The sequence below is a fragment of the Stenella coeruleoalba genome (genome assembly GCF_951394435.1).
Source record: "Stenella coeruleoalba genome assembly, chromosome: 21".
Taxonomy (NCBI): domain Eukaryota; kingdom Metazoa; phylum Chordata; class Mammalia; order Artiodactyla; family Delphinidae; genus Stenella; species Stenella coeruleoalba.
Genome location: NC_137167.1, coordinates 13,286,637 through 13,313,934, shown reverse-complemented (window position 1 = coordinate 13,313,934; position 27,298 = coordinate 13,286,637). Strand labels below are relative to the sequence as shown.

Here is a 27,298-nt window from a genome sequence, read left to right as displayed (position 1 = left end):
ATGTAGGAGCTGCAGAACTTGCCGGTGAATTATGTATGGAGAGGTGAGGACTGCCAAGGATGACTGTTGAGTCTCTTACTTGAGCGGCTGGGTGAACGGCGGACTCCTTTACTAGACAGAGATCAAATGACCAACTTGGATCCTCTGGAGAGAGGGCAAGGGCGTAAATCAAAAGCTCTGTTCTGGACATTTTAGGTTTCAAAGACCTTGAGGCACCCAAGTGGACAGGTGAAGTAGGCAATCGAATAATCAGCCCAGCAAGGAGGACAGAATTAGAGATATTAACCTGAGACCGACAGCAGGTAGAGGGTAATTTACGGGAATAACGAGCTCACACTGAAAGGGAAAAGGGCCCAGCGTTTAGCAGTAAGATGCTTAAGGAAAGGAGACTGCGAATGAACAGTGGGTATAATGAGGTCACAATGACGTGCGTTGGATCAAACTAAACGGCTGTTTTAAATCCGAGTCCATCGATCCCCGGATTGCGCTAAAACCAGATGGTCGCCATGCACCGCCCCCTGGCACAAACCCGCTTACCCCAGCGAAGTGGAACCTTACACCAGAGCCGGCCCCGCCCTCGCCCCGCCCCCGCGAGCAGCCCCAGGCTCCGCCCCTTCCCGATCCTGCCAGGCTCTGCAATCGTTCGTAGAGATCGTCGCTTTGCCCAGGCGGTTGTGTAGATCCAACTGGAGGTCAGGCCCAAACCATGGCGGAAAAGACTCAAAAAAGGTGGGTCGCTGCCTGAGAAAAGCCTGTTCTGTCCTCTCCGCAGGGGTGGAACCTGTTCCTGGTCGCCTGTGGTGGGGACTTAGATGGTGTCTTAGATCCCGGGCGCCCGGCTTAGACGGTTCCTAAGGCCCAGACCTGGGCGTCCGCGGAGTAGCGGTAGAGCGGCCCGGGAAGGTATACGGAATGGGGCCGGGTTCTCGGTCCCTCCGCGACCTCTCCGGCTCTCCTCCGCCACGCGCCTGCGCGGAAGCGGTCTCGGGCGGGGCTGCGAGGGGAGGAGGGTGTTGTCCCCCGCCCCGGACACGGAGGAACTGTCCCCTTTCTTTCCGCTGCCTTCGGGGCGCCTGTAGCTGCCCTGTGTCCACGACACACGTGGGAGTGCCGGCCGCTCCCCAATCCCTTCGTGCCTGTCGTGGGCGCTGTGTTTGTGTAGACGGGCTCCAGGGGGGCCGCGCCTGGACCAGAACTAGCTGCTTTGTAGACGCGTGGGGACAGGCCCTGGGGTTGCTTCTCCAGTGGTCTTACTGGCTGGGCACTCTGGGTGGAAAGGAGCGGCTGGGATGGGGACACGCTTAAGTTAAACTGTTTCCCACAGCAGCAGTGTTGAACACTCTCTGGTGATTCTCTCTGAAAAAGAAAACCGACAAACCTTGTTTTGGGTGCCATAAATTAACATTTAGGTTTTTCTTCTCTTTAGGCAGGTAATTGTAATCTTTTTCATAAGATAAAGAGGAAAGGAATATTATGCACAGTGTATAGTAGTGTGCAGTGGAGATGAAGGTGGTGTTGATTGTTGTTTTAATAGGTAGGTCTTTGGCTAAGCCTTCTGCCAGCTGCCTGTTTCCCCGTCCGCCCCATCACTCCCAGGTACAGTGAGGTCTACGTGGAGATATTCGGACCACGTTTTAATTGATCTAGCGGTGAGTTTAATTATTCCTGCCTCACAAAGTGTGCTGATTGTAACACACACTGCCTGGAGCCTCTTCCTTCTGCATAAAACTGAAGACAGGGCATTTTTGAGTTTCACCTGTTCTCGCTTGCCCAGGATAAGTTAAACGTTAGATAATACTTTTTTCATTAAAAAATCATAGCGAGAGGGAGGGTGAGGGAATGGAAAACTGGGATGGGAAATCATGTCTAAAATGAGATGTTTTATAGAGGTTAATTTATTTGTCCAGGGCTTAATAAAATTGCTTTTTTGAACACACAAACCAACTTGAAAAAACATTTACAAATGTTGATACATTCAAGGGCAGCATCATTCAGCTGTCACAGAAAGAATATCCAAAATGACAGGATGTTTCCAGGAAACTTTCAGCTAACAGAAAAGAGATGACTGGTGTTAGGATAATGATGTCCCGGAAATGAACTTTGCTTCAAGACATTTAAAGTCTCTGGGTTTCAGTTTCCTCATCTAGAAAATGAGAGGTTTGGACCATTTTCTGTTTTTTACTTCATGTTACTGAAGTTTTTTCTTTCTTCTATTCAGTAGAAAGGTTTTATATTTTCTGTGGTTTCAGCAGACAAGTGACACATAGTAACCCAGATGGATCATTTTAAAATTTTATTAACTTGTTCCTTGTAGAAAGTCAGTGCCTGTTAAAATGATGGGAGCAGACATAGCTGTGTCTAATCTCAACAACATTTCTTGAAGATAGACCCAGGGATTATTAGTTTTTGGTTTGATATTCTTTTTACTTAGAGCTTTAAAAATACTTTGTGGTAGGAAGGTTTGTTCACAGAAATTTATAGAAGAAAAATTCTTGCATGTCTTTTTTTAGTTTTTCACATCAGTAAGGAAGTGGTGATATTTAAAAATATTTAAAAATATTATGCATATACCTGGAGCTCCCAGCTGTGCTGTTCCTATATAATAAAAATATTTTAAAATATTTAAAATTTTAAAAAATATTTAAAATTTTTTTAATTTTAAAAAATTTAAAATTTTTTACAAATTTTTTACAAATGCTCATCACATAATCTTTCTGGTTTTTTCTTTTTTCCTAGAAATCTTCCCTTTGAAGTCCTCTGTCAACTTTGCTCTCTAAGACTGATGCACAGCTGTTATCCTGATGTTTCCCTCTGTCCTTGCACGCTGGAGCCTCTGTTTCTAGAATCTGTCTTGTCTGCTGGTTTACTTTTATTTAGCTAGGTACATCCTTCATTAGCTTCATAATAAAGAGTACATAGGAAATATTTTTTTTTAGTCCTTGCAAGTCTAAAAATGTCTTTATTTTCCTTCCGTAGTTGTTAGCTAGTTTGGCTGGATAAACAGCTCTAGGTTAAAAGTAGTTTTCACTCAGATTTCTGTAGGCTTTGTTTGCTGGTGTTGTAGTATCCAGTATTGCTCTTAAGAAATCTGATGCCATTCCGATTATTTCTTCTCCTCCGTGTGTGACTGTCCCACCCCCCACCCCTGGAAACTTTTGAGGATCTTCTCTATAGTGTTCAAAATTTTTATGATAATGGTACTTGCCCATGGGTGTTTTGCATTCACTGAGTCCTTCTGGAGTGGAGATTGATAGCCTTTGTCCTGGGGAATTTTCTTGTGTTATTCTTTCATAGTTTATTCTCCACCAATATCTCTCTTTTCTCCTTTCAATATTACTTTTATTGGGATTACTTTTATACTTCATGTATTGGTCCTCTAACCGTCTTGCCTTTTCTCTTTTTTTTTTTTTTTTTACATTTTGTTCTACTTTCCGGGAGAGCTCTTTTTTTAACCTCCATCCTTCTAGTGAATTTTGAATATTAGTCATGTTTTTTATTTCTAGGACCTCTTTCTTAGACTCTGTTCCTTTTTCATAGGCTTCTGTCTTGATTTATGCAGTAGTGTCTCATTTCTCTCAATTATAAGTGTTGTGTGTTTTTCATGTTTTCTTCTACTATCTGAATTAACTGTGTTTCCTCAAACTATTTTTTTTTCCTGTTTGTTTTGGGTTTTTTCCTTCCTAGTTGGAGGCTTCCTGGATGTATCTGATAATGGCCTTCTGTCCATTCTGTCCATTGTTAAGCATGAGAACAGCACAGCTGGGAGCTCCAGGTATATGCATTAGGCTTGTCCTCTGATGTGTTTCAGGGTAGAGCAAGTCAGGCAGGAAGCTGAGCTTTTCATTGAAGAACTCAGGATGTCTGGTAGCTTCTGTAGAAAAGAATCGTCTTATCTCCTTGCTGCCTGAAATTCTGTATGAGGCCAGGAAGGGACATGGGGAAGGGGTGCTGGTGGTCTCACTGTTGCTCTGCCCGTCATTGTCACCTGGCTTTGGCTTGATATCTTAAGTGCAGCGCCTCATGGAGGGGCCAGTCATCACCCGGCTGTGCTCCTGAGGATGAGGACGGGGGCAGACATCTGACTGCTTGGTTGCCTCACTTTTCTCCCCTTCCCTAGTGCCTGGTGCCCCCAAGCTAAGCCTCTCAGTGACTCTCTTCCTGCTGCTTACAGGCTTCTGAAAGTCTTGACATCTTTCATCTGCTGTTACCTCCTCTCCCTTGCTCTTTGGGAATAGTACTTTTATTCCTTTACTGTTGTTTTAGTGGTATTTTGAAAGGAGAGATAAGTTGTCCATGTAGACCAGCGGTGGCTAACTTTTTCTGTAAAAAGCTAATATTACCTTGTTTTTATTGTTAAGGAGGACATAGTGTTCCAGTAAGCTGGTGGCAATATTTTATTTCATTACCTCTCCCTTTTTATGGCTATCAATGTTATTAACAATGTTTCACTGTTCTGAATAATATTATAATGACCAATTTGTGCATATATTTTCCTCCTATTGAATTCTTGATGATAGAACTCCAGAAATAGATTTCCTAGATCACACATTATGAATATTTTTATGATTCCTGATGCATATTGGTACAGTAATTTCAAAGACGTGTCCTGATACTGCCACCAGAAATGTCCTAGTGTCTCAGTTAAATTACAGCTGCATCGTCATTGGATAGCGTCATTAAAGGAAAAACAAAACACCTCATCACCCTGGACAAACTAATATGAGATAAGAAAGGGACCAGAATATAACCATATTGAATATTCCACGTATTCACATTTATCTCATAACACAGCCTTTCATTTCTTCCCTCCATTGACTTGTGTCATGTTTCTGCTAGTACGATATCAAGCATCCTGGGTGTAATATGACACAGAACAGTTATGAACAGTGGTCTAGAAATATTCTAACCCATGCCGTTGTGAATATGGTGTAATCAGGTTATATTTGTGATAGCAGTTTATTTATTTGGAGACTGAAAGTAATGAGAAGTAATGCTAATGAAAAATAATCATTTTTTCCTTGGTTAAAGAGGATTGTTGCTGAAGCAGTGGGAGAAATGATTTGAAGAACAGAAAAACTGGTCTTAAAGGGAAACTAAGGAGTCTAAAATTCATTAAATGATACTTACAAGTTACATGAAAGTATTTTTAGATAAAGGGGGAGACACTTTTAGGGATTATGATTTGAGGGGGACTTTTCCAGGAAAGTGGATAAAGTTTCACCCTGATTATGGAAACATATCCAGGACTTCTGTAGTACCTGGCCTTAAGAAAATTTGATCAGCTATTGATTGATTGATTGGATAGGTAATGCATTTGTGTGATTCAAAATGCAAACAATTTAAAAAATGATATATAATGAAAAAAATCTTCCATCTACCTTTGTGTTCCTGCTATCTAGCTCCTCTCTCTGAAGGCAGTGAGTATTGATTGTTTCTTACCTGTTCTTCCAGAGATAGTTTGGAAATATTCAAGAAAATACAGATATTAAGCAGTTACACACTAGTACTACTGTACACATTGCACCAGTTGTAAATGATGCTCAAAAGTCATTTCAGAAAAGCTGAATGTGCTGAACACTTAAGTATTTTATTAGAATGGTAAGGTTGTCTTGTTTAAGTTCATGTTACATATAATGAAAATTTTCAGTCATCAAGGAGGACAAATTTTAAAAACATATGAATCTGTTTCAGAGTAAAACATTTGAAAAAATAAAACTTTGCAATAATATTTTTTAAGATCAAAGAAGTATCCAAAAAAGACATGAAACACAAACAGAAAGTACCATTAAATTTGTTTATAGTATCTACTGTATGTTAAAAATAAGCAAGTAGGGACTTCCCTGGTGGCACAGTGGTTAAGAACCCGCCTGCCAATGCAGGGGACACGGGTTCGAGCCCTGGTCCGGGAAGATCCCACATGCCACAGAGCAACTAAGCCCATGTGCCACAACTACTGAGCCTGCGCTCTAGAGCCCACAAGCCACAACTACTGAGCCCGAGTGCCACAACTACTGAAGCCCGCACGCCTAGAGAGAGCCCATGCCCCGCAACAAGAGAATCCACTGCTATGAGAAGCCTGCACACCACAGTGAAGAGTAGCCCCTGCTCACAGCAACTAGAGAAAGCCCGCGCTCAGCGGCGAAGACCCAATGCAGCCAAAGATAGATAAATAATTAATTAAAAATAAATCAATAAATAAGCAAGTATTTCCATACATGAATATTTATAGAACTTAATGATATTGATATGAGTGAATCATTGCACTCTAGATTTCTAGTCCTTGCTGGTGGTGATACAAATATTTAAATATAAATATGATATATACTGAAATGAGAAAACAATTTTTTGAAAAATTTATAAATCAAGGCTGTAACATGCAAGTCAAGAAAACTTCAACTGTTGTATACCAGGTTTTAGTAATTTACTTGAAATGCAAAGTTCATGTCTTAGAAGAAACTTTGATAGGTTTTGTTTATGTTGTAGAGCTAGAACATGGCAAGGATGTCTGGTTTCAACACTCTTCTACTTAATATCATACTGGAAGTCTTAGCCAGGACAATAAGGGAAGAAAAAGAAATAATATGAATACAAATTGGAAAAGAAGAAATAAAACTGTCCCTATCCACAGATAACAAAATTGTTTACATGAAACTGGTTTACATGGAAAATCCCAGAGAATCTATAAAACTACTTGAACTAAGTGGGTTTAGCAAGGTTGCAAGATACAAGGTCAATATACAAAATTATTGTATTCCTATAAACTTGCAATGAACAGCTAGAAATCAAAATTTTGAAAAATCCACACAGATATAAAATAGAAATATCTAAAATAGTATTGTTATTTCATAGAAACTGAGAGCAGATTTAACACCATGAATAATATCATTACTACTAAGAAAAATTATTAATGACTACAAGTTACTTAACGATTATCAGTTTAATGGGGAAGTCATTTGGTACAGTTCTTCATGTCAGCTCATGGCTCAGCTAGGGTAGCATTTAGCTAGATTCAGCTGTGTCCAACAAAAGATCACAGCAGAATATCAAAAACATTAATAAATTATTAATTTTTTGAATAATTTGCACTACAATTTATATCACCTGATCAGCAGTTTTATCATATACATAGAGAATAAATAGGAATATTTATAAATTTTAAATTTCTACATTAATATTACATTGCTGCATTGTTAAATATTTTGAATGAACATTCTTTTTCCTCTTCTTTTTTTTTTTTTTTTTTTTTTTTTGCGGTACGCGGGCCTCTCACTGTTGTGGCCTCTCCCGTCGCGGAGCACAGGCTCAGCGGCCATGGCTCACGGGCCCAGCCGCTCTGCGGCATGTGGGATCTTCCTGGACCAGGGCACGAACCCGCGTCCCCTGCATTGGCAGGCAGACTCTCAACCTCTGCGCCACCAGGGAAGCCCTCTTTTTCCTCTTCTTAACCAAAATACTGGCATGTTACTGTCCATCTCTGGCTTTGATTTTGTTGACTTAACAATGTAGCTTGGAGATCATTCCAACTCTTTACATACAGGATTATTCATTCTTTATTATGCTGTATATTAGTTCATAGTATACCATAATTTATTAACAGTTCCCTACTAATGAATATCTAGATTGTTTTGAGCTTTTTGCTATTTAGAAACAATGTTGGTGTTAAAAGAGTCCAAAGCCTCTTTTCCTCTCAAGCATTTTAAGAACGCATGATAAATAATTTTAGCTCAGGATGGTGTGCCACCTGAGAAGTTTATAATATATTAAATCTTACAGTTTATTTTTCATTTTTCCCTCAATTTGTTTTAACCTTTTTCTCATTGCAGTGTCAAGATAGCTTCTATAACAGTATTTTTAAACTTTACACATGATGAATGTTACCTTTTTTTCCTGCAGTGTGAAGATTGCACCTGGAGCAGTTGTGTGTGTAGAGAGTGAAATCAAGGGTGATGTAACTATAGGTAAGAAAATAGCCTATTAGTGTTGTTTCTCAAGAATTGTGATTTCTTTCAGTGCTTTACAATTCATTAGGTATTATTTTCTATGTTTGACTGATGCCCTAATTTTATTGAGAAACAGTGTATTTCTCTAAGTGTTTAATATTTCTAAAAGAATTTAGTGTGATGGAGTCTATATTTAAACTCATGTCTGATAAACTAACAAGGCAATATAATAAAGTCATTTATTTGAGAGACAGCTATTGTGTACCTACTACGTGCCAGGCACTGTGCTAGCACTAGGGACCCAGCAGTGAACACAGCAGACAAAGGTACTGCCTTCACAGAGCTTACATTCTATTAAGAGTATAAACCACAGAGTCTGACAGACTTGGGGTAGCATCCTCGCTCTTAACCTGCTGAGTTACCTCTGGTATGTCACTTAACCTGTCTCATTTTCCCCATCTGTGTAATTGTGTGTATCAGAATTGGGTTCAACTGCTTGTAGTGGTGGCTTACACGCTCAAAGGTTTACTCCCTTATGTAAAAAGCCCAGGGGTAGGCAATTCAGGGCCTGTCAGTTGATTGTCTGGGAACTCCAGCCTTGCAGGCCAGGATGTGATGGCTAGAGCATGAAGAGTGATCTCGGATAAGAAAGGGGAGGAGCGGAGACAAAGGGTGTACCTCCCAGTGCATCAGCTCCCCTTAAATAGTCTTCCTGAAAGTTCCACACGGTCTTTTGCCTTGGTCTCGGTCTCATGGACACACTTAGCTACAGAGAAGGCTGGGAGGTGTAGTCTGAACTGGACACGTTGCTGCCCCCTTACTGGATTCTGTTACAAGGCAAAAGGAAAGAATGGATGTTCAGTGGTAGTTAGCAGCTTTTGTCACAGGCAAAATAGGAGTGCCTCCCTCAGAGGTTTTTTTTTTTTTTACCTTATAGGTTTTTGAAGAATTAAAAATAAAAGAATATTTGTGGGGCTTCCCTGGTGGCGCAGTGGTTGAGAGTCCGCCTGTCGATGCAGGGGACACGGGTTCGTGCCCCGGTCCGGGAAGATCCCACATGTCGCAGAGCGGCTGGGCCCGTGAGCCATGGCCGCTGAGCCTGCGCGTCCGGAGCCTGTGCTCCGCAACGGGAGAGGCCGCGACAGTGAGAGGCCCGCATACCGCAAACAAACAAACAAACAAATAAATAAATATTTGTGAAAGTCATTGCCCAATACCTAACAGATAGTAAGCACTCAATAAACGTTGGCTAATCACAGTGTAAAATCATTGTAGCCTTGTTAGAGGTGAAGTCCAACATTTAAATCAAATGAACAATTTAACATGAGGCAACTTGCTTATATGAACATGATTGAATTCCCCCAAATGCACATTTTAGCACATTCTAGTTCTTTTACATGTGTTTTCGCTGGACATGGTGCCCTGGTAGCTTTATTAACGTGAGCCCATCTTTACTAGCCACTGTGTGTTGCTGGAGTAGAGCTTTCAGGGAATTAAGTACACTTGCAGAGAGAAGATATGCCTTGTTCCCTTATACTAACAGTATCTGTAAAAGAAAAAAAAATTTTTTTTAATTTCAGTAAGTCTAAGCCTCCAGCCACTTCAGGCATCATGTCTTATAAAACCAGTTAAGATTGTGGCTGTATTGGGGACTTCCCTGGTGGCCCAATGGTTAAGACTCTGCACTCCCAATGCAGGAGGCCTGGGTTCGATCCCTGGTCAGGGAATTAGACCCCACATGCATGCCACAACTAAGAGTTCGCATGCCACAACTAAGGAGCTGGCAAGCCGCAACTAAGGAGCCCGTGAACCACAACTAAGGAGCCCGCCTGCCGCAACTAAGACCCAGCATAACCAAATAAATAAATAAAGGAAATACAGCATTAAATTACTAAAAAGATCATGCCAGTATTAGGGAACATCATTAGGAATTTGCCAGGTTGGATTTATTTAATTATAATATTTTAAATTGACAGAATTTCAAAGTTTAGGTGATGGCTCTTTCTTTCCAGTGCTGTATTAACTCTTTGTTAACTCTTAAACCACTTGCAAACTTTTTATGAGGAGAAATTATGATGGTCACATGTTTATCAAAATGTTCCTCTGCATTTTGCCTTTTTTTTTTGGCCTCATGTGGGCTCTTAGTTCCCCAGCCAGGGACTGAACCCGAGCCCCCTGCATTGGGAGCACAGAGTCTTAACCACTGGACCGCCAGGGAAGTCCCTCCTCTGCATTTTTATTCTAGTATTTTTATGGTTTTCTTCATGATTCGAGGAATAACATCTAATAGTAGCCCACAAGGTGTTCTGTAATTAGAAGGAAAATAAGATTATAGTACTTACTTTCCCTCTCATTTCTACTTCTTCCTCACTTTAAACAATAAGTGTTCAGTATCTACTGTATAGTAGATATATAGATGGTATAAATGTCTCTACAGGCATAAATGTACGCACAGGTATACATATATGTTTGTGTGTGTTTGTGTGTGTGTTTCAGATTTGAAATAACAGGTCCTGTCCTTGCAAAGCATCCCTAGAATAGCAGTAAAGGCTTTATCCTGTGAAAAGGAGAGCTGGACCACTACATAGGACTGGGGCCTGGGGGTTTCAGGAATCAGCGCTCGCTTTTCTGTTCCCCCTCTGTCTTTTGTTCCTTTGTTTATCCCTTTTATCCTCCTGCCTTCTGTAAATGTTGAAATTATGTAAAGAAATACAGTATTTAAATCTACTTTCCATGTAAGCTCATTACCATCTGATCATGCACAACTTTGATGGTTAAAATATAAAATGATTGTTCAACACAGATTTTCAGTGACGGATTGTAGCATAAGAAATGGTAATTTTTTTAAAACTAGGGATTTGAAGTTTATCATAGAATGGATCTAAGTTAATATTTGTTGGGTTTATTTTTGACCCAGTTTTTTAGAACGAGAAAATTTGCTCACGTTACAGAAACATCTCAATTTTTGAAATTAAGGAAAGGGGCTTCCCTGGCAGTGCAGTGGTTGGGAGTTTGCCTTGCAGAGCTGGGGACACGGGTTCGATCCCTGGTTGGGGAACTAGGATCCCACAGGCCTCGCGGCAATTAGGCCCACGCGCCGCAACTCTTGAGCCCGTGCCCAAACTAGAGAGAAGCCCGTGTGCTGCAGCTAAGACCTGATGCAGCCCAAAAATATAAATAAATAAATATTTTAAAAGAAAAGGAAAAAATTCAGAAGTGATATAGTTACCCAGTGTTCTATGTTACACAATTCTTATCTCATTTTCATTGTGCCTGTTTCTTATCTCTAATTTTATATATAAATATCGAAATTTTCCAGTATTGGTATTTAGTCATTTCTATCATGTTATATTTGGTATAAAATTATCTCTTTTGATACTATTAATTCATTTTTCTGATGTAATACATCAGATTAAAAAAGCTCCTGGGAGATATAAAGTTAAATCAAAGCTGAGAGTAGAGATAAGTTATCTGATTAAACCTCACTCTCCCTACCATGTTGTGTTTTTTTATTTTTAGTGTTGTGGTTTTTTTTGGGGGGGTGGAATTTTCTTCTTAGGGAAACTTTTATTTTCTTATTTATTTTTAATAATTTTTATTGGAGCATAGTTGATTTACAATGTTGTGTTAGTTTCTGCTGTATAGCAAAGTGAATCAGTTATACATATACATCTATCCACCCTTTTTTAGATTCTTTTCCCATAGAGGTCATTACAGAGTACTGAGTAGAGCTCCCTGTGCTATACAGTAGGTCCTTATTAGTTGTCTATTTTATATATAGTGGTATGTATATGTCAGTTCTGATCTCCCAGTTTATCCCTCTCCCTCCCTTTTCCCCCTGGTAACTGTTTGTTTTCTACATCTGTGATTCTATTTCTGTTTTGTAAGTAAGTTCATTTGTACCATTTTTTTAGATTCCACTTATAAGCAATATATGATATTTGTTTTTGTCTGAATTACTTCACTTAGTATGATAATCTCTAGGTCCTTCCATGTTGCTGCAAATGGCATTACCTCATTCTTTCTTATGGCTGAGTAATATTCCATTGTATATATATATACCACATCTTTATCCATTCCTCTGTCAATGGACTGTTTTTCAACTTACGGCTGTTTTTGTTTAATTTATCAAAACAACTAATGTAAGTCTTCTGTTACAGTATGAGATTTGAGCACTTAATAAGCTCTGTTTTCTGGCTTAAGTGGCAATGAATTTAAGTGTAGTTTAATTAATAGATTTTTCAGGATGTTTTACATAACTTATCATTCCCTTATCAGTTTTACTCTTATCAAATTATTCCATTCTGAAATATTTGAGGAGGAAAGTAATTTTTTCCTTTGCTATATTTCAGTTAGTAGAACTTTAAACCTGATCTTCTGTTTTCCTAGAAAATCAGGTATTTGGTTTATCAAAGTAACTAGTCCGAAGCTTTGAAGTATTGTCCTTAACCAGAAACCCTATGGCTGTGGCTCTGCAGGAACTTGACCCTTTCATTAGAGGCAGCTAGGAAACAGACCTTGGGAAAACTAACAGCACTCTCATTAATTATAATTTGGGTAAATAAGGTTTCATAGTATGAAGCCTGTTTTTAATTAGTTTGCCTTGATTCATGGGCCATGCATTATTTCCTGAAAATTTTTTTTGAAAGCTGAAAAACATTTCAGAAAGGTAGCTCTGAGCACAGTCCTGTAGTCCTGTTACAGGGTGAAGGCAGACTCCTGGGGTTAGGACAGGGCTTGGTGGGACATCGTAATGTGAAGGCAGAACTGGGTATAGTGGCAAAGCTTTGTGATGGAAGCACTTTGTCCCACTTATTCTGTCGTTCTTTCCATTAGAGTTTTTAATATAAGCTTCCCTTTTATTGTGGAACTCTTTTTTTAATTGAGGTAACATTGGTTTATAACATTATGTAAGTTTCATATATACATTATATGGAAATCTTTTTCACTAAAGCAGAACAGTGGCTTTGACTTGAGAAATTCATTGAATATAAAGCAGTTCTTAAAGATACTTCAGCTTACAGGTCAAAGGAATTGTTTTCATTTTCAAAAGAGACCTTGTGGCTTTTGGAGCTATTTATTGACATATGAAAATGTCCACAAAGATTGCTTTCTGTGGCAAAGATAGACAAGAAAAATGCCCTTTACTAAATGAGGGGAATGGAAATTTGATGCAAGGAATGTCTTTCTGGCTGGGTTGCGTCAAGCCCGGCCAACCATTTAGAAAAATAATTCATCAGCCAGTGAGGCAGCTCCGACTCTAGACACACTTATCCAAACAAGGAGATAAGCCAAATAGGGTTTCAGCACATTTGGTAAGAAAATATACAAACTGCCCCGCCAGAAAGAGCGCCAAGAAAGTTCACAGCAGCCTTTTAAAAAAAAACTTTCCATGGTGACAGATTTTTATTGTTAAAGCATTTTAACCTCAAGACCCTTCAGCTTGGTTTGAATTCAGACCCATTCTAGGTAAAAATGCTTCTTGCGTGCAGAAAAGTATGGAGCAGACTGTGCTCACATTCCAGTGTCTTGGACTAGTGCTCAGGTTGCCGGGCTGTCTGGTGACGACCTCCAGCGCTGCGCAGAGACAAAGCCTCACTCACCTAAGTCAGAAGGTTCCTTTAAGGAGTTCACCAAATTTAAGTCTTAGCAGTCACATGTCCTGCGGTTCATATACACGTACTAACCTCTCTAGTCTCTGCCCAAAAAAGACCTACAAGAGGTTAAGGGAAGCAATTCAGTTTATTGTCACCCATGACCTTGTTGTTAACATCACAACTTGAAGTAGATAGTTTTCACGCCCTGAACTCCAAGACTTGTAGTTTGGCAGTGTGGCCACCAGGTGGAGGTGTTGTCCTAAACACAGGTCTCACAGCAGCTGCTCACAGGTCTCATATAATGCTTTATATCCCAGGGCAAGGCCATCTGATTTATAACCAGTTTTCCAGTTACTTACTAACAAACTTATTAATAATGATAAAAACAATAACAATAATAAACACCTGGCTAAAATAGCCCCAGCATTATTTTTAAATATTGTGTAAGAAGACATGGGATTTGGGATTATTTAATTTTTAAAAATTTGTGCTCATCTCTTTGGGTTTCTTTTGTATAATTAACATGTATTATATTATTTTTGAAAGGGAGATGAAAATACCAATTGTTTTCAAAGCTGGACTTCAGAGGAACTTTTAAAGGAGCACAGGTCCCAGTGGTACTTTTGTCTTATTAGCCCTCTCTCAGGTAGCTTCTTGCAAGGCTGCTTGTTGTCAAAAGCTGCAGCCTGAGTACCAGCAGAATATCTAGTGCCTCTGGCTGCTTATCTAGCTGTGGCAAAGGATCTGCTTTCTGTCACAGCCATGACGATCTCTTCCTCCTGTCAGATTTTTAATGCCAGCAATGGAAAATTATTCATTTTATTAATTATTAATCTTTTTCACTATCTTACAGTTTGGTGAAGAATTTTCCTCCCTGGTTAAAAAGAGGTTTTACCCCAGTACCTGAGTATCAGGGAAGTAAAGCACTCCCTTTTCTTCTGTTTCTCAGACCAGAAGAAGTTATTTTGTTTACTGTGATAAAGTTCTTAGCTCTTAGTGTCAGGTTATGATGAACTTCCCATTTTGAAAAACTATGATCTCCTTTTCAAACATTATTTTATATAATCCACACTTCAGCCCAGTGAGGTAGGTTATCGTGCTCATCTTTTTATAGATGAGAAAACTGAGGCATTTGAGAGATTAAGCACATAGCCTTTAAGTGATAAAGGCCAGAGCCTGGACTTTCTAGACAAGGGGCGGGGTGCTAGCTGGGGCTTTAATTATAAAGAACCTAAAATAGAAAGATCGTGTCCCTTTATCATGGAATATTTTGACGTAAAATGTAAATCTGGTATTGTGCAAACTACAGATTTAAATTGGTTCACATGGCTGGAAGACCTGTAAGAAATTTCTCATTTCAGAGGAATCCAGTGTTTGTTTCAGAAATGTTTTAGCACCTCTCCCCAAAAGTGTTAACTTCTAAATGCCCCTTATTAAGGGATTGGTTAAATAAATTATGGTATATTCATATGATGTGAAATAATAATCAGCCATTAAAAAGAATAGCCAGCTAGATACTTATATGGAAAAATCACCATGACTTATTAGGTGAAAAAGCAAATTGCAGAATAAGTACTATTCCTTGTTTTTTTGAAAAAGTATGTACTTGTAATTCGTATTTTTTCTCCTTTATTTTTTAACTTTCTAATGAAATATATTTTATATACAGTGATATTTACAGATTTTAAGTATATAGTAGTACTTAAGTCTGGAATAATATACTCCAAATTTTTAAGAATAGTTATCTCTAGGGAATGGGATTAGCAAGAGGAGAGAGATCTTTCACTTTTGGCTTTGATTGAGGTTTTTCTAATGAGTATGTATTCCTTTTATAAGTGTGTGTGTGTGTGTGTGTGTGTGTGTGTGTGTGTGTGTGTGTGTGTGTGTGTGTTTAGCAAAGGAAAAAGGCACACGTGGTCACAGTCACAGTCGCCTTGAGAAGCTTCCCGGGGATCTCAGTGATCCCGTCTTCTATTCTGAAATCTCCTATCCTGAACAGGAGAATTCGCCAGGGAAATTGTACTTTAGTAGCTGAGAATTTGGGAAGCCAGAGGTGACAGAAATAACAAAGCCACTCTCTGTGCATCCTTTGACTTGGGCCCCACCCTCTTTATCAATCCTGAGCTCTTCATTGTTAGGGAAAAAAATAAGCTGCACCGAGATTCCTTCCAATTTCTGGGCACCTGGAATGCCTCTTTATTTTAATACATTTTTGAGCAAGCATGTTAAGTATCCCAATTTTTAAGATAAACAAGCTCAAAAGGACAAATATAGCACACATTCCTTTTTGTTTCCCTGTAACATACAGCCCTGCCTGTCACAAGCAGATAATGATTACTGAATAAATTAACAAGTTATTAATATACTTTATTAAAACAATAGAATACTGAATTTCATGGACAGTGCCATCTATCTGACTCCCCTCCTACTTTCTGTCAGCACTTCTGCCCACCCTCTCTTACTTTCAGAGTCAGTTACTTCCTGTGCGCTTGTTTACAGATAAAAATGGCCTTGGTGTGGGTGGGTGGGCGGGTGTTGGAGAGAGCGGCTGCCGAGAGAGATTCTGTTTTCTCACTAGTGGTTTCATTATCACCCAAATGCTAGGCCTATAGGGAGGGGATGTTACCGGATTTAGGCAGTGCAGTGCCTCCTTCACCCTGACCTGCCAGTGGGCTTGATGAGAGCCCTTCCTGCCCCTCGACTTGAGGTTGGAGTCACTGCCTCAGGTCTCCTTTTATCAGAGTCGTAGGACTCCAGTAACCATGCTTGGCTCCTTCCTCTGCCTGCCGTTACCCCTTTCACCTGGTTAAAATCACATCCTAGACCAGTAGGGATGGTGACAGAGTAACAAAGCTAGTTAACAAAGTTAACATAGTAACAAAGACTAACAAAGTTAGTCTCCATATTTTCTAACTCTCATCTCGCCCATATTTCCTCTTAATCCCTTAATAAAAGGACTAATTTTGGGCTTCTGTGGTGGCGCAGTGGTTAAGAATCCGCCTGCCAATGAAGGGGACACGGGTTCATGCCCTGGTCCAGGAAGATCCCACATGCCGCGGAGCAACTAAGTCCGTGCATCACAACTACTGAGCCTGTGCTCTAGAGCCCGCGAGCCACAACTGCTGAGCCCGCGTGCCACAACTACTGAAGCCCGTGCGCCTGGAGCCTGTGCTGCACAACAAGAGAAGCCACCGCAATGAGAAGCCCGCGCACTGCAACAAGGAGTAGTCCCCACTCACTGCAACTAGAGAAAGCCCGCATGCAGCAACAAAGACCCAACACGGCCAAAAATAAATTAATTAAAATAAATAAATTAATTAGCTAATTAAAAGGACTAATTCTGTAATGCACTAGCATAAGAAAGCACCACCATAAGCAAAGAGAGCCTTACCTTTATGAGGGAAAGGAAGGAAAGGAATTAATTTTTATTGCTGGCTATGTGTCAGAATACTATGTCTACAAACATTATTTCATCTAATTCTTAAAACAGCCCTGCAAGACTGTTACTATCACCGCCCCCATTTCACCGCTGAGATAACAGAGGCTTCAGAACAGAGGGTGAGCCAGGGCTGTCCGGCTCCAAAGCGTGTGCTGTCTCCACTCACCTCGGCTTGAGATTTGGCACAAACGGCAGTGATAACATTTGTAACGTGCCTAGTGTGGTGCCTGGCACCTACTTTAGGAAACGTTCCTCCCAACAGCCTCCTTGGAAGCGCAGCCTTCAAAAGTAATTTCTTTTCACCATACTTTTAACAGGACCCAGGACAGTGATCCACCCTAAAGCACGCATCATCGCGGAAGCCGGGCCCATAGTGATCGGCGAAGGGAACCTAATAGAAGAACAGGCGCTCATCATAAATGCGTGAGTGAGACTCTTACAGATGCTCTGAATCAGGTGCCACAGAGAGCGTTTCCATTCATTTCAGCCCCATCTCCAGGGACCTTTTACAACTGACATCTGCAAAGCCCACTATTTGAGAACTAGGGAAACACTAAGCATCTTTTTCTTTTTTAAAATAATTAATTAATTAATTTTTAGCATCTTTATTGGAGTATAATTGCTTTACAATGGTGTGTTAGTTTCTGCTTTATAACAAAGTGAATCAGCTATACATATACATATATCCCCATATCTCCTCCCTCTTGCGTTTCCCTCCCTCCCACCCTCCCTATCTCACCCCTCTAGGTCGTTGCAAAGCACCGACCTGATCTCCCTGTGCTATACAGCTGCTTCCCACTAGCTAGCTATTTTACATTTGGTAGTGTATATATGTCCATGCCACTCTCTCACTTCATCCCAGCTTCCCCTTCCCCCTCCCCGTGTCCTCAAGTCCATTCTCTACGTCTGCATCTTTATTCTTGTCTTGCCCCTAGGTTCTTCAGAACCTTTTTTGTTTTGTTTTTTTAGATTCCATATATATGTGTTAGCACACGGTATTTGTTTTTCTCTTTCTGACTTACTTCACTCTGTATGGCAGACTATGTCCATCCACCTCACTACAAATAACTCAATTTTGTTTCTTTTTATGGCTGAGTAATATTCCATTGTATATATGTGCCACGTCTTCTTTATCCATTCATCTTAAGCATCTTTTTCAACACAAGTAATTAGTAAATGAGGAAAGCAAAGACCAGAGGGGTAAAGAGACTTGTCCAAGGTGAGATAGCTCGTAGGTGGATGACTAGAATCTCCGAGTCTCAGTCTGATAATCTTCCCCTTACATATGACAGCCTCTTCTGTTCCTGAAGCGAACATTTCCTGAGGACACCCCCAGTGGCCCAGTGCTGTGCTCACTGCCTCAGATAGTCTTTTAGTTGGATGTCTTGGTTCTGGCTGCAATGTTATTTCTCATACCCAGACATGTGAACTTAAATCTGATATATATTTTCATATGCTTTGAGGGATAACACTCAGAATTATATTTGAAAAATTGGGGGTTCTAGAGGCAATTTTTAAACTTTATAAAATATTAGAACATGTACATGATCTTAGTGAACTAGACTATCATACCTGTGAAATTTTTATAAGCATTTGTAAAGCTTTCTAGGTAAAATTTTGGCAGGAAATTCAAGCTTATACCTAATTTATAGCAACAGTGTATGGAATTTTTAATCAAGACCTTGGGAAAATACTTAACTGTGGTAAAGAGATTGATTTCTCTTAATGCTTACTTAGGATTTGGGAGTTTCTTACTATATTAAGCAGTTTCTTTTTAAAATATATTTTGGCACTTTTAGTGTAAGTCAGTTAACAAGTTATATTCTGCAGTAACTCAGCTGTCAGAGATAAAGCACTGTTTTTAAATGGCTTTTTTCCTCTTAGACCACAAACATCTTATGTTCTAAATGTTTCAGCTATCCACCTAACAGCATAAAATGATTATTTTATGTGAATATCTGTTTACGTTTCACAATCTTGAATGATTATTAAGAAAGGGAATTTTTCAAGTTAGGCATGATTTTGATTCCATTTCAACAAGCCGAAAGTCCTAGCCAGCATCTTTTCTACCTTGTCCTGGGAAAGGCACACTGGGCTTTGAGTTTAAAAAATAAACAAAGAAAAGCTGACCTTCTGTACACACCTATGACTTCTTTACATTTCAGTAGTTCTTTTTCAACTCAGAATAAAGTCTTCTGCAGCATAGAGGATAAATAATTCACTTGGATTAAGAAATTACTTACATCGTTACATATATTAAGCTTGATGGAGGTAAAATTGAGAGAACGAACCCAAATTCCAAACCAGCAGAATTGCTTACTGCACTGTTAACTTGTTGATAACTTGTCTCTCCTTTCTATAGTCACCCTGAAAATATCACTCCTGATGCTGAAGATCCAGAGCCCAAACCTATGGTCATTGGCACCAATAATGTGTTTGAAGTTGGCTGCTGTATCCTTTGCCATAATTTAAGAGAAATCGTTTCCAGCTGTCTTGGTACCTAAATCTCCTCTGTAGAGATTGTTGTAATTTATCTATCAAATACTTACATTTTATATATATATATAATTATTTTTTAACACATAATATAATTGTATGTAATATATGTTATATATTATGTAATTTATATTATGTGTATATATAAACATATATAAACTATGTTTTTAGGACTAGGCCATCCAGCTCTTTGAAAGGACTTATTTACAGTATAATCCCCTCTGTTCCATTGAATAACCCGAGTAAAAGAAGTATGCTGTTTTCAGGTGTGCATGCATGCACACACAAACTCACACTCACCTTTAGGAGCCATCTCGCTCCTGTTGCTACATCTTGTTGGTAGGTACAGTGACTGAGTGGCAGTAGACATGGAACAGAGTAATCTTGGCTTCAGTCCTGGTTTAAGAACCACACTCTGTCCATTTGATTCCTATATAGTTTCAGGTTGACAGTATGTTGTCTGATACAAGGAAATGGTGGATGGAGATGAAAACATTTCATTCTTTGCATTTTTCCCCCCAAGTGTCACCAGTGTCTTTGCTGATTTCATACTCTAAAAAGATAGTAAAATCTTTTCAAGATGTCAGCGAAACCTTATTTTATAATAGAAACTACTTGAAGGAGAAAATCTAAAGGTTTAACAATAGCAAAATATTTAAATAAATTAAACTGCAAGCATAAAATGGACCACTAGAACCATTAAGCAGTCATTTACAATTATGTTTTTAAAGATTTTTGATGGTATGGGATAAGGCTTGCAAATGGAAGTGAACCGAATAAAGCGAGCTACAGACGTTTATACGGTTTGATTTTGTACAGTTTGATTTCTAGTTATATAAAGGGAATTATACATATTTACATAAAGATATATCAAGCCATTAACAGTGCTACCCTTAAGTGATTGGGGGTTAGTTTTCATTTCCTTAAAACAATTGTGAAAATATGTTACTCATAAAATCGGGGTATAAGGTGCTCATTTCTTTAAAAATATAGAAGACATTTATTTATACTTGAGGTATTTCTATATAAAGATTAAAACTTTACTTGCAGACTGCCCTGGGCAAGGAGTTCTGGCCAGGCCAGCCTGCGTGGCCCCTCCCATGCCTCTGTCTCTGCCCCAGTGCAGGATAAGGACAGAGTGAATTAGTAGGGAAGAAAGATGAACATATTCACAATGTCTACTTAACTCTGGCTTACAGATTCCCAAGCCATGAAAATAGGAGATAATAATGTTATTGAATCAAAAGGTAAGTTATGTTTGGAACTTTATTGTGAAAACTGATTACCTCCTTTCTCTTTGTGGTGTTCCAGAAAACAACCTAAGTACAGACCACGGCAAAGCGGTGTGCTTGGAAGGAAGGCGTGGTTGGAAGTGGGCTAACACAGCTATGAGATGAATTCTTTGCCTTTAAGGAACCTAATCTAGTAATGTGTTTCATACATTAATTTAAAATTCTAGCTATGTACATTTAAATCAGGATTGAGTTAAACCATAAACTTCAGGTGAAAGATTTGAAAAAGATTTCTCCTAAAAACTAGTGTCTGACTTCCCTGGTGGCTCGATGGTTAAGAATTGCCTACCAGTGCAGGGGACACAGGTTCGAGCCCTGGTCCGGGAAGATCCCACATGCCGCTGAGCACCTAAGCCCATGCACCACAACTACTGAGCCTGTGCTCTAGAGCCCGTGAGCCACAACTACTGAGCCCACATGCCACAACTACTAAAGCATGCGTGCCTAGAGCCCATGCTCCACAACAAGAGAAGCCACTGCAATGAGAAGGCCATGCACCACAGCAAAGAGTAGCCCCTGCTCGCCACAACTAGAGAAAGCCCACGCGCAGCAACGAAAACCGACCGCAGCCAAAAATAAATAAATAAATAAATGATTTTTTAAAACCAAAAAAAACTTCCTTCCTTCCTTTAAAAAAAAATTAGTTTCTCTAGCAGTTTACTTTCTTGAATTTCAGGACTGCTTTCCCCTAGCCCATCAGAAACAAATGTAAGCTACTTTATCATAGGTGGGGCAATGCCGGGGCCGTGTAAGTCACCATCACTGCTGGGAAGCAGCTCCAAGAGCTTGTCCAGAAAGAACTGGAGTGATAAGACTTTTTTAGAATAGTGCCTTTCCTTTCTTGGTCTTGACTGGCATGAAAGAAAATGTTTTCTTTAAAAAAAAAAAAATTAGGCTTTTTGTTAATCTGCATAATGGTTTTTATTTAATTTGGATTACCAATTATGATGATGATGAGTCCCACTGTCATTTTCTATTTATTGTATACTTACTATGTGTCAAACCTGTGCTTGACACTTTACATTTACTATCTCATTTATTCCTTACAGCAAACTATGAAGTGGGATGGTCTCCATTTTATAGATGAATTTGCTCAGAGAATTTACAGTGACTTGCCCAAGATTGCACAGATAGCAGCAGAGCTCTGTTTTGAATGCTCTTGATACTAGTCTGGTGCCTGCCTCTGCGCCGTACAAACTCTGGACTAAAGTGATTTCTTAATATTTTTTTAAGGGCAGTTTGTATTTTTAGACTTGCATCATCTTAGGAAAAAAAATAGTGTTCTAGTCATTGAATGTCTTACATGGTATTTCTCTCTGTGTCTTTCCTGCAGCGTATGTAGGCAGAAACGTAATATTGACAAGTGGTTGCATCATCGGGGCCTGCTGCAACCTGAACACGTTTGAAGTCATCCCTGAGAACACAGTGATTTATGGCGCAGACTGCCTTCGTCGGGTGCAGACTGAGCGACCACAGGTACTAGAACCTCTCTTTTAAAAAGAGTCTTTTCCAGGGCTGCTAATTTTCCCAAAATACCACATAATTGTTTTAATGGGGCAGCAAGTCAGCTGTTTAAAAAGCAAATAATTAAAATAAAACATGAGAGAAACGTTCCTAAAACTATAATTTCTTTGTAATTATTGAGTCCTTAGTATCAGAAATATGTCCAAAGATGACAATGACACATTGATTATGGGAAAAGAAAATCCAGGGATATTATTCCTAGTCTTATGTATTTTCACTGGAGGTGCATCACCAAGCCTTACAAACTATATGGGTTTGCTCCGAAAAATACCAACCTTCGAGGGTAAGGAATGAACCTACCAAATTTATACTGAATAGCCAACTTGGGTTCATCTATTAGTTTACTAACATAGATGCCTTGAAAATAAGCACAGCTTGTGAACATGCAGGTATATTTAGATATTTTCCTGTCTTACGAGAAATTGTCCCCTCCTAATAACCAAGAATAATGGGAAGTATGTATTTGGAGTTTCACATTAGAGTAGGAGATAAGTAAGATAGGGCATTTGGGACTTCCTTTGGACAGAAGATATTCTGATTGAAGTTTGGAGCCTCACTGTTTGGCACACTCAGTATATTACCCACCCTCCTTCCCTTTCCCCAAAGAAAGTATTTTTCAAGACATTTAGCACTTTTGCTTCTTAGCCATATTTTATCAGAAATTAAAATTCCAGTTCTTTCTGGGTTATTGTAATGCTGTAATGTTTGGCTTTTATTATTATTACTATTATTATAAGCAGGTATTACCTCTGTAGACCAAAAAGGAAATAAGAACAACTCCAGTATTTTTTCACTATCTTTCTGCATAACAGCAAAACAATTGAAGAGGGAGAGATGAAGCTGGAGTTGGGTTAAGGGAGATTAGAATTAAGTGAGCAGGAATGTCTGAGGTTTAATACATAATGGTGTGTATGCAGCTCTGTTTTCCATTATCTTGCTGAACGTAAGGATCATGTAGAGGTCCTTATTACAGAGGATTCACCCAGACTTTTGGAAACAAAGTTCTTAGGGCAAGGGCCTAAAAGTCCGTAATTTTCACAAGTACTCCCAGTGAGATTTACAGTGAGGGAAGTTTGAGCAAAGCTGGTATATGAAGAGAGAAGATCAGGTGAGTATCACAGCTGTGTGCTCTGAAGGTCGTGTAGAAAGCAGTGTACTCGGGGTATTTTACTTGTGTTGTCTACTATAATTGGAACCTTTTCAATTCTTAGAGGCCAAGGTGAAATCTACGAAAGCAAGGTTGAAAACTGATTAACATGTATTTTTATATGTAAAATTTTTTGGCTTTTTCTTATTACCAAACTTAACGTATGTTCATTGTAAATTGAAAAAACAGAAGCAAAAATAAGTCAGTGAATGGGATCCACTGCAGGGGCACAGTTTCGATCCCTGGATCCCTGGTCAGGGAACTAAGATCCTGCATGCTGCACGGCAGGGCCAAAAAAAAAAGTCTGAAAATCACCTGTAATCCCATGACATGGTGATAATCATCTCTACCTGATACTCTTTGCTTTCTGCTGGTCAGTTCTTAATTCTCTTATCTTTTTAGCCCCAGACACTACAGCTGGATTTCCTGATGAAAATCTTGCCAAACTACCATCACCTAAAGAAGACTATGAAAGGAAGCTCAACTCCAGTTAAGAACTAAGAACAATACATGACATCAAGATAACATTTGTCTTTGACCACTGTCTTTTGAAAGGGCCACAGTGTTTATGCACTCTTAGCAGTCCGCAGAATAATATGTGTTGACTTTATCTTGTAAAATTGAGTTAGAGAGGAAAGAAATGGGTTTTCATTGTAACTGTCCTCTATAATTTATATAAAATGTATTATTTTCTGATGTCCTTGTCCCATTTCTGATAATTTACAGATTTCTTATTTTGTGTTGTTTTGTTATGTAAAATGTTGGCCATGAATTTTAGTTATATAAAAGACTACCCATGATAAGAAAGAACATATTGTCATGTATTTATATTCTAACATTTACTAAACTAAATAAAAATGTTGATGACAGGACTTTCAGTGAATATACTTTAATCAATTTTTCTACTTGCATCAACTCTCCCAAAATAGCTCTTTTAATTTTTATTGTGTACTAGCTATATATTAAAGCTAATGTGGATTTGTAACTGTTTAAAATTTCAGTGAAATTTCAGCAGCTATTGAATTAATTTAGACTTCATTTTGTTTCCAAGAAAAAGATTTGGTTTTTTTTTCAGTAAAACAAAAGTAATCAGGGAAAGATGTATTCAGTAGAATACAAAATCAAAAAGAATGGTGTCTGATGAAAATGACAAGTAAAATGACCATTGAGTGGTATTCTTAGGTTTCTGAGAACAATGAAACTAGAAGAGATTTTGATATATTTATAAATGTATGAAATTATTTTGGCATATTACTAATCACTAATTATCGACCTTGTCATAATTCTATTTACCTAATTACATAATGGGCAAAATATTGAGGATTTTATTGTAATTCCAAGTTTTTTTAATAATTCAAGTGCATACATTTAATGGGACATACTTTTTAACTTTTGAATCAGTAGATGTTGATTAATACTAAGACATTAAATGCTAAAATATTTTCTCTTGAAACTTTTTTTTTCATTGAAGTATAGTTGATTTACAATGTTATGTTAGTTTCAAGTATACAGCAAAGTGATTCAGTCATACGTATATATGTATTCTTTTTCAGATTCTTTTCCATTGTAAATTATTACAAGATTAATTTTTAATTGTGGATAGTAAAAAACTATTTTGAATTTCTGAAACTGACTGGTACAAATTAGCCTTTGTTCCAGTTGTGAACGACTTGATTTTGGTAAGAATATTCATGGCTCAAGTGAGAAAACTGTACTACTACATATAGTGGTTTGAAAAATGAGAACATCACATAAATGTCCTGTTTTTGATAACTGCTCTTTATTCATTTTTCAACCCCTGGTGATCAACTTAGGATTTTGTTGATCATGAAAATTTCTAGATAAAAGATCAGAAATTACAAAACTGCCCTTGAAATGCTGTACCAGTTCTGAAATATTATCTCTGGACAGGCTCTGATATGCTAATAAATGCCCTGTGCTCCAAACTATACAGGTAGTATGTGAAGACAGCAGTGAGATCCCTCCTGAGGACTTGGTAATAAGATACCCCAGAGAGTCAAACTAGTTTAATCATCATGTGAGAAGAGCCTCAACGTTTCCCAGGTACACTGTGGCTTTTAATCACTATTAACTCATTTGAGGAAAGAAAATGTCAATTTACCAAGAGTTTAGAGAAACAAAAGTGACAGTGTGAATATAGTGTTAACCCACGGAGGGGAGGTGCTGAATCCAAGAGATGTGAGCCATTCAGTGACCAGAGGTGTTCTCTACTTCCCATAGTATCAGTTTATGAAGACTTGCTGTGGCTTGGGAAGAGCATACCTCAAGACTTGCCACTTTGTCCTCTAACTGCAAGCTTAACTGAGCCACCTTCTGATTGCCGATATGGACTCTAAGCTGTCATTCAGGAAAAGGGGGAGCTCTGTATGAGAGCATCAGAATTCCATTCTGCACATAGTAAACTTAGAGAAGCTTCCTGATTTATACATCAGTATCATGTGAATTTAGTTTGTGTAGTTCTGCCTCCATGTCCGTCAGTTTAGTCTGTGAGTTTTGAATATTCTAATAAAATACTTTATAATCCTTCAGGACAGAGAATCAAAGCCCAGACAGTTTATTGCAGTCTTTACTCTTTGGGGCTTCTCCATAGCCAGGCCCCCAGCCTTCTCCTGGTGACAGTCTCTGTCTCACTGAGACCGCATTCAATACTCAAACTTCAGCACAGATATTCTAGGCAATTATGCTAAGTGGTAGGACAAACCCTGACATGCTGATGACATAAAAAGTAGCAACTAAGCAGGGATAAGAAAGAAACCATTTTATCATCGCAGTTTGGTGATAGTTCTTGGGTCAAGATGATGGGTTTTCACCAGGTGAAGTGTCAGGTCTAGAAAGGGTACTTGTTACCCTGCTGTCTTCTTCATCCATTAACACACACTGTAGGGGTTTATCTATGCAGTGTAGAAAATTACCCTAAAATATAGCAGCTTAGAACAACAGATGTGTATTATCTTCTTGCGTGGTTTCTTCAGGTCAAATCTAGGAGCGGCTCAGCTGGTGGTCCTGGCTCAGTGCCCCTCAGGTTTCACTCAAGCCAGACTGCAGTCATCTGAAGGCTCAACTGGGTCTGGAAGGTCCACTTCCAAGGTGGCTTCCTCACATGGCCATCGGCAGGAGGCCTCAGCTCTGCACACGTTGAGCCTCTCCACATGGCTACCGAGTGTCCTCGTGATGGGGCAGCTGGCTTCCCCCAGCTTCCTTCAGCTTCTCCCAGATCCAAGCGAGGAAAGACCTAGTCTCTAACGTTGCACACCACCACTTCCATTGCATTTTATCTGCTAGAAGCAGGTCCCTAAGTCCATCTCGCACTCAAGGGGGGGTGATTAGGTGCTACGTTTTGAAGGGAGGAGCATCCAAGAACTCCTGTTCATGTTCTAAAGCTGCCAGCATACACACGCATCATTCCCACCTGGGTTCCTCCCTAGTACGCCATCAGCATCTCTTAGGGGCCCCCATGCTGTGGGGAAGCTCTAGGAAGGACTGCTGTTTATTGATGGGCACACACATGACATCATTCAAGATCTTCATCTCATAACCTATAAACCCTGTCTTTTTTTTTTGCGGTACGCGGGCCTCTCACTATTGTGGTCTCTCCCGTTGCGGAGCACAGGCTCCGGACGCGCAGGCTCAGTGGCCATGGCTCACGGGCCCAGCCGCTCCGCGGCATGTGGGATCTTCCCAGACCGGGGCACAAACCCGTGTCCTCTGCATCGGCAGGCGGACTCTCAACCACTGCGCTACCAGGGAAGCCCAAACGCTGTCTTCTTAGACATTTAGATTACTTGTCCTAAATTTAGCATACATTTCATTAAGCATCAGTTTAACTTGTCTAGGCTTAATAG

The 27,298-nt window shown here is 39.3% G+C and overlaps 1 protein-coding gene across 2 annotated transcripts; it reads left to right on the top strand.

Moving 5' to 3' along the window:
* Nucleotides 1-631: 631 nt before the first annotated feature.
* Nucleotides 632-24,833, top strand: DCTN6 (dynactin subunit 6). Of its 2 annotated transcripts, XM_079909308.1 has the most exons (8): nt 677-729; nt 1,535-1,649; nt 7,894-7,958; nt 17,294-17,399; nt 19,339-19,427; nt 20,672-20,719; nt 22,098-22,240; nt 23,838-24,833. In XM_079909308.1, the coding sequence occupies exons 5-8, from the start codon at nt 19,388-19,390 to the stop codon at nt 23,934-23,936; spliced, it is 330 nt and encodes a 109-aa protein (XP_079765434.1). In that variant the 5' UTR covers nt 677-729; nt 1,535-1,649; nt 7,894-7,958; nt 17,294-17,399; nt 19,339-19,387; the 3' UTR covers nt 23,937-24,833. The 2 variants fall into 2 exon arrangements, with proteins under 2 accessions (XP_079765433.1, XP_079765434.1); XM_079909307.1 differs by lacking the exon at nt 1,535-1,649 and having other exon boundaries at nt 632-729.
* The last annotated feature ends 2,465 nt before the right edge of the window (nt 24,834-27,298 follow it).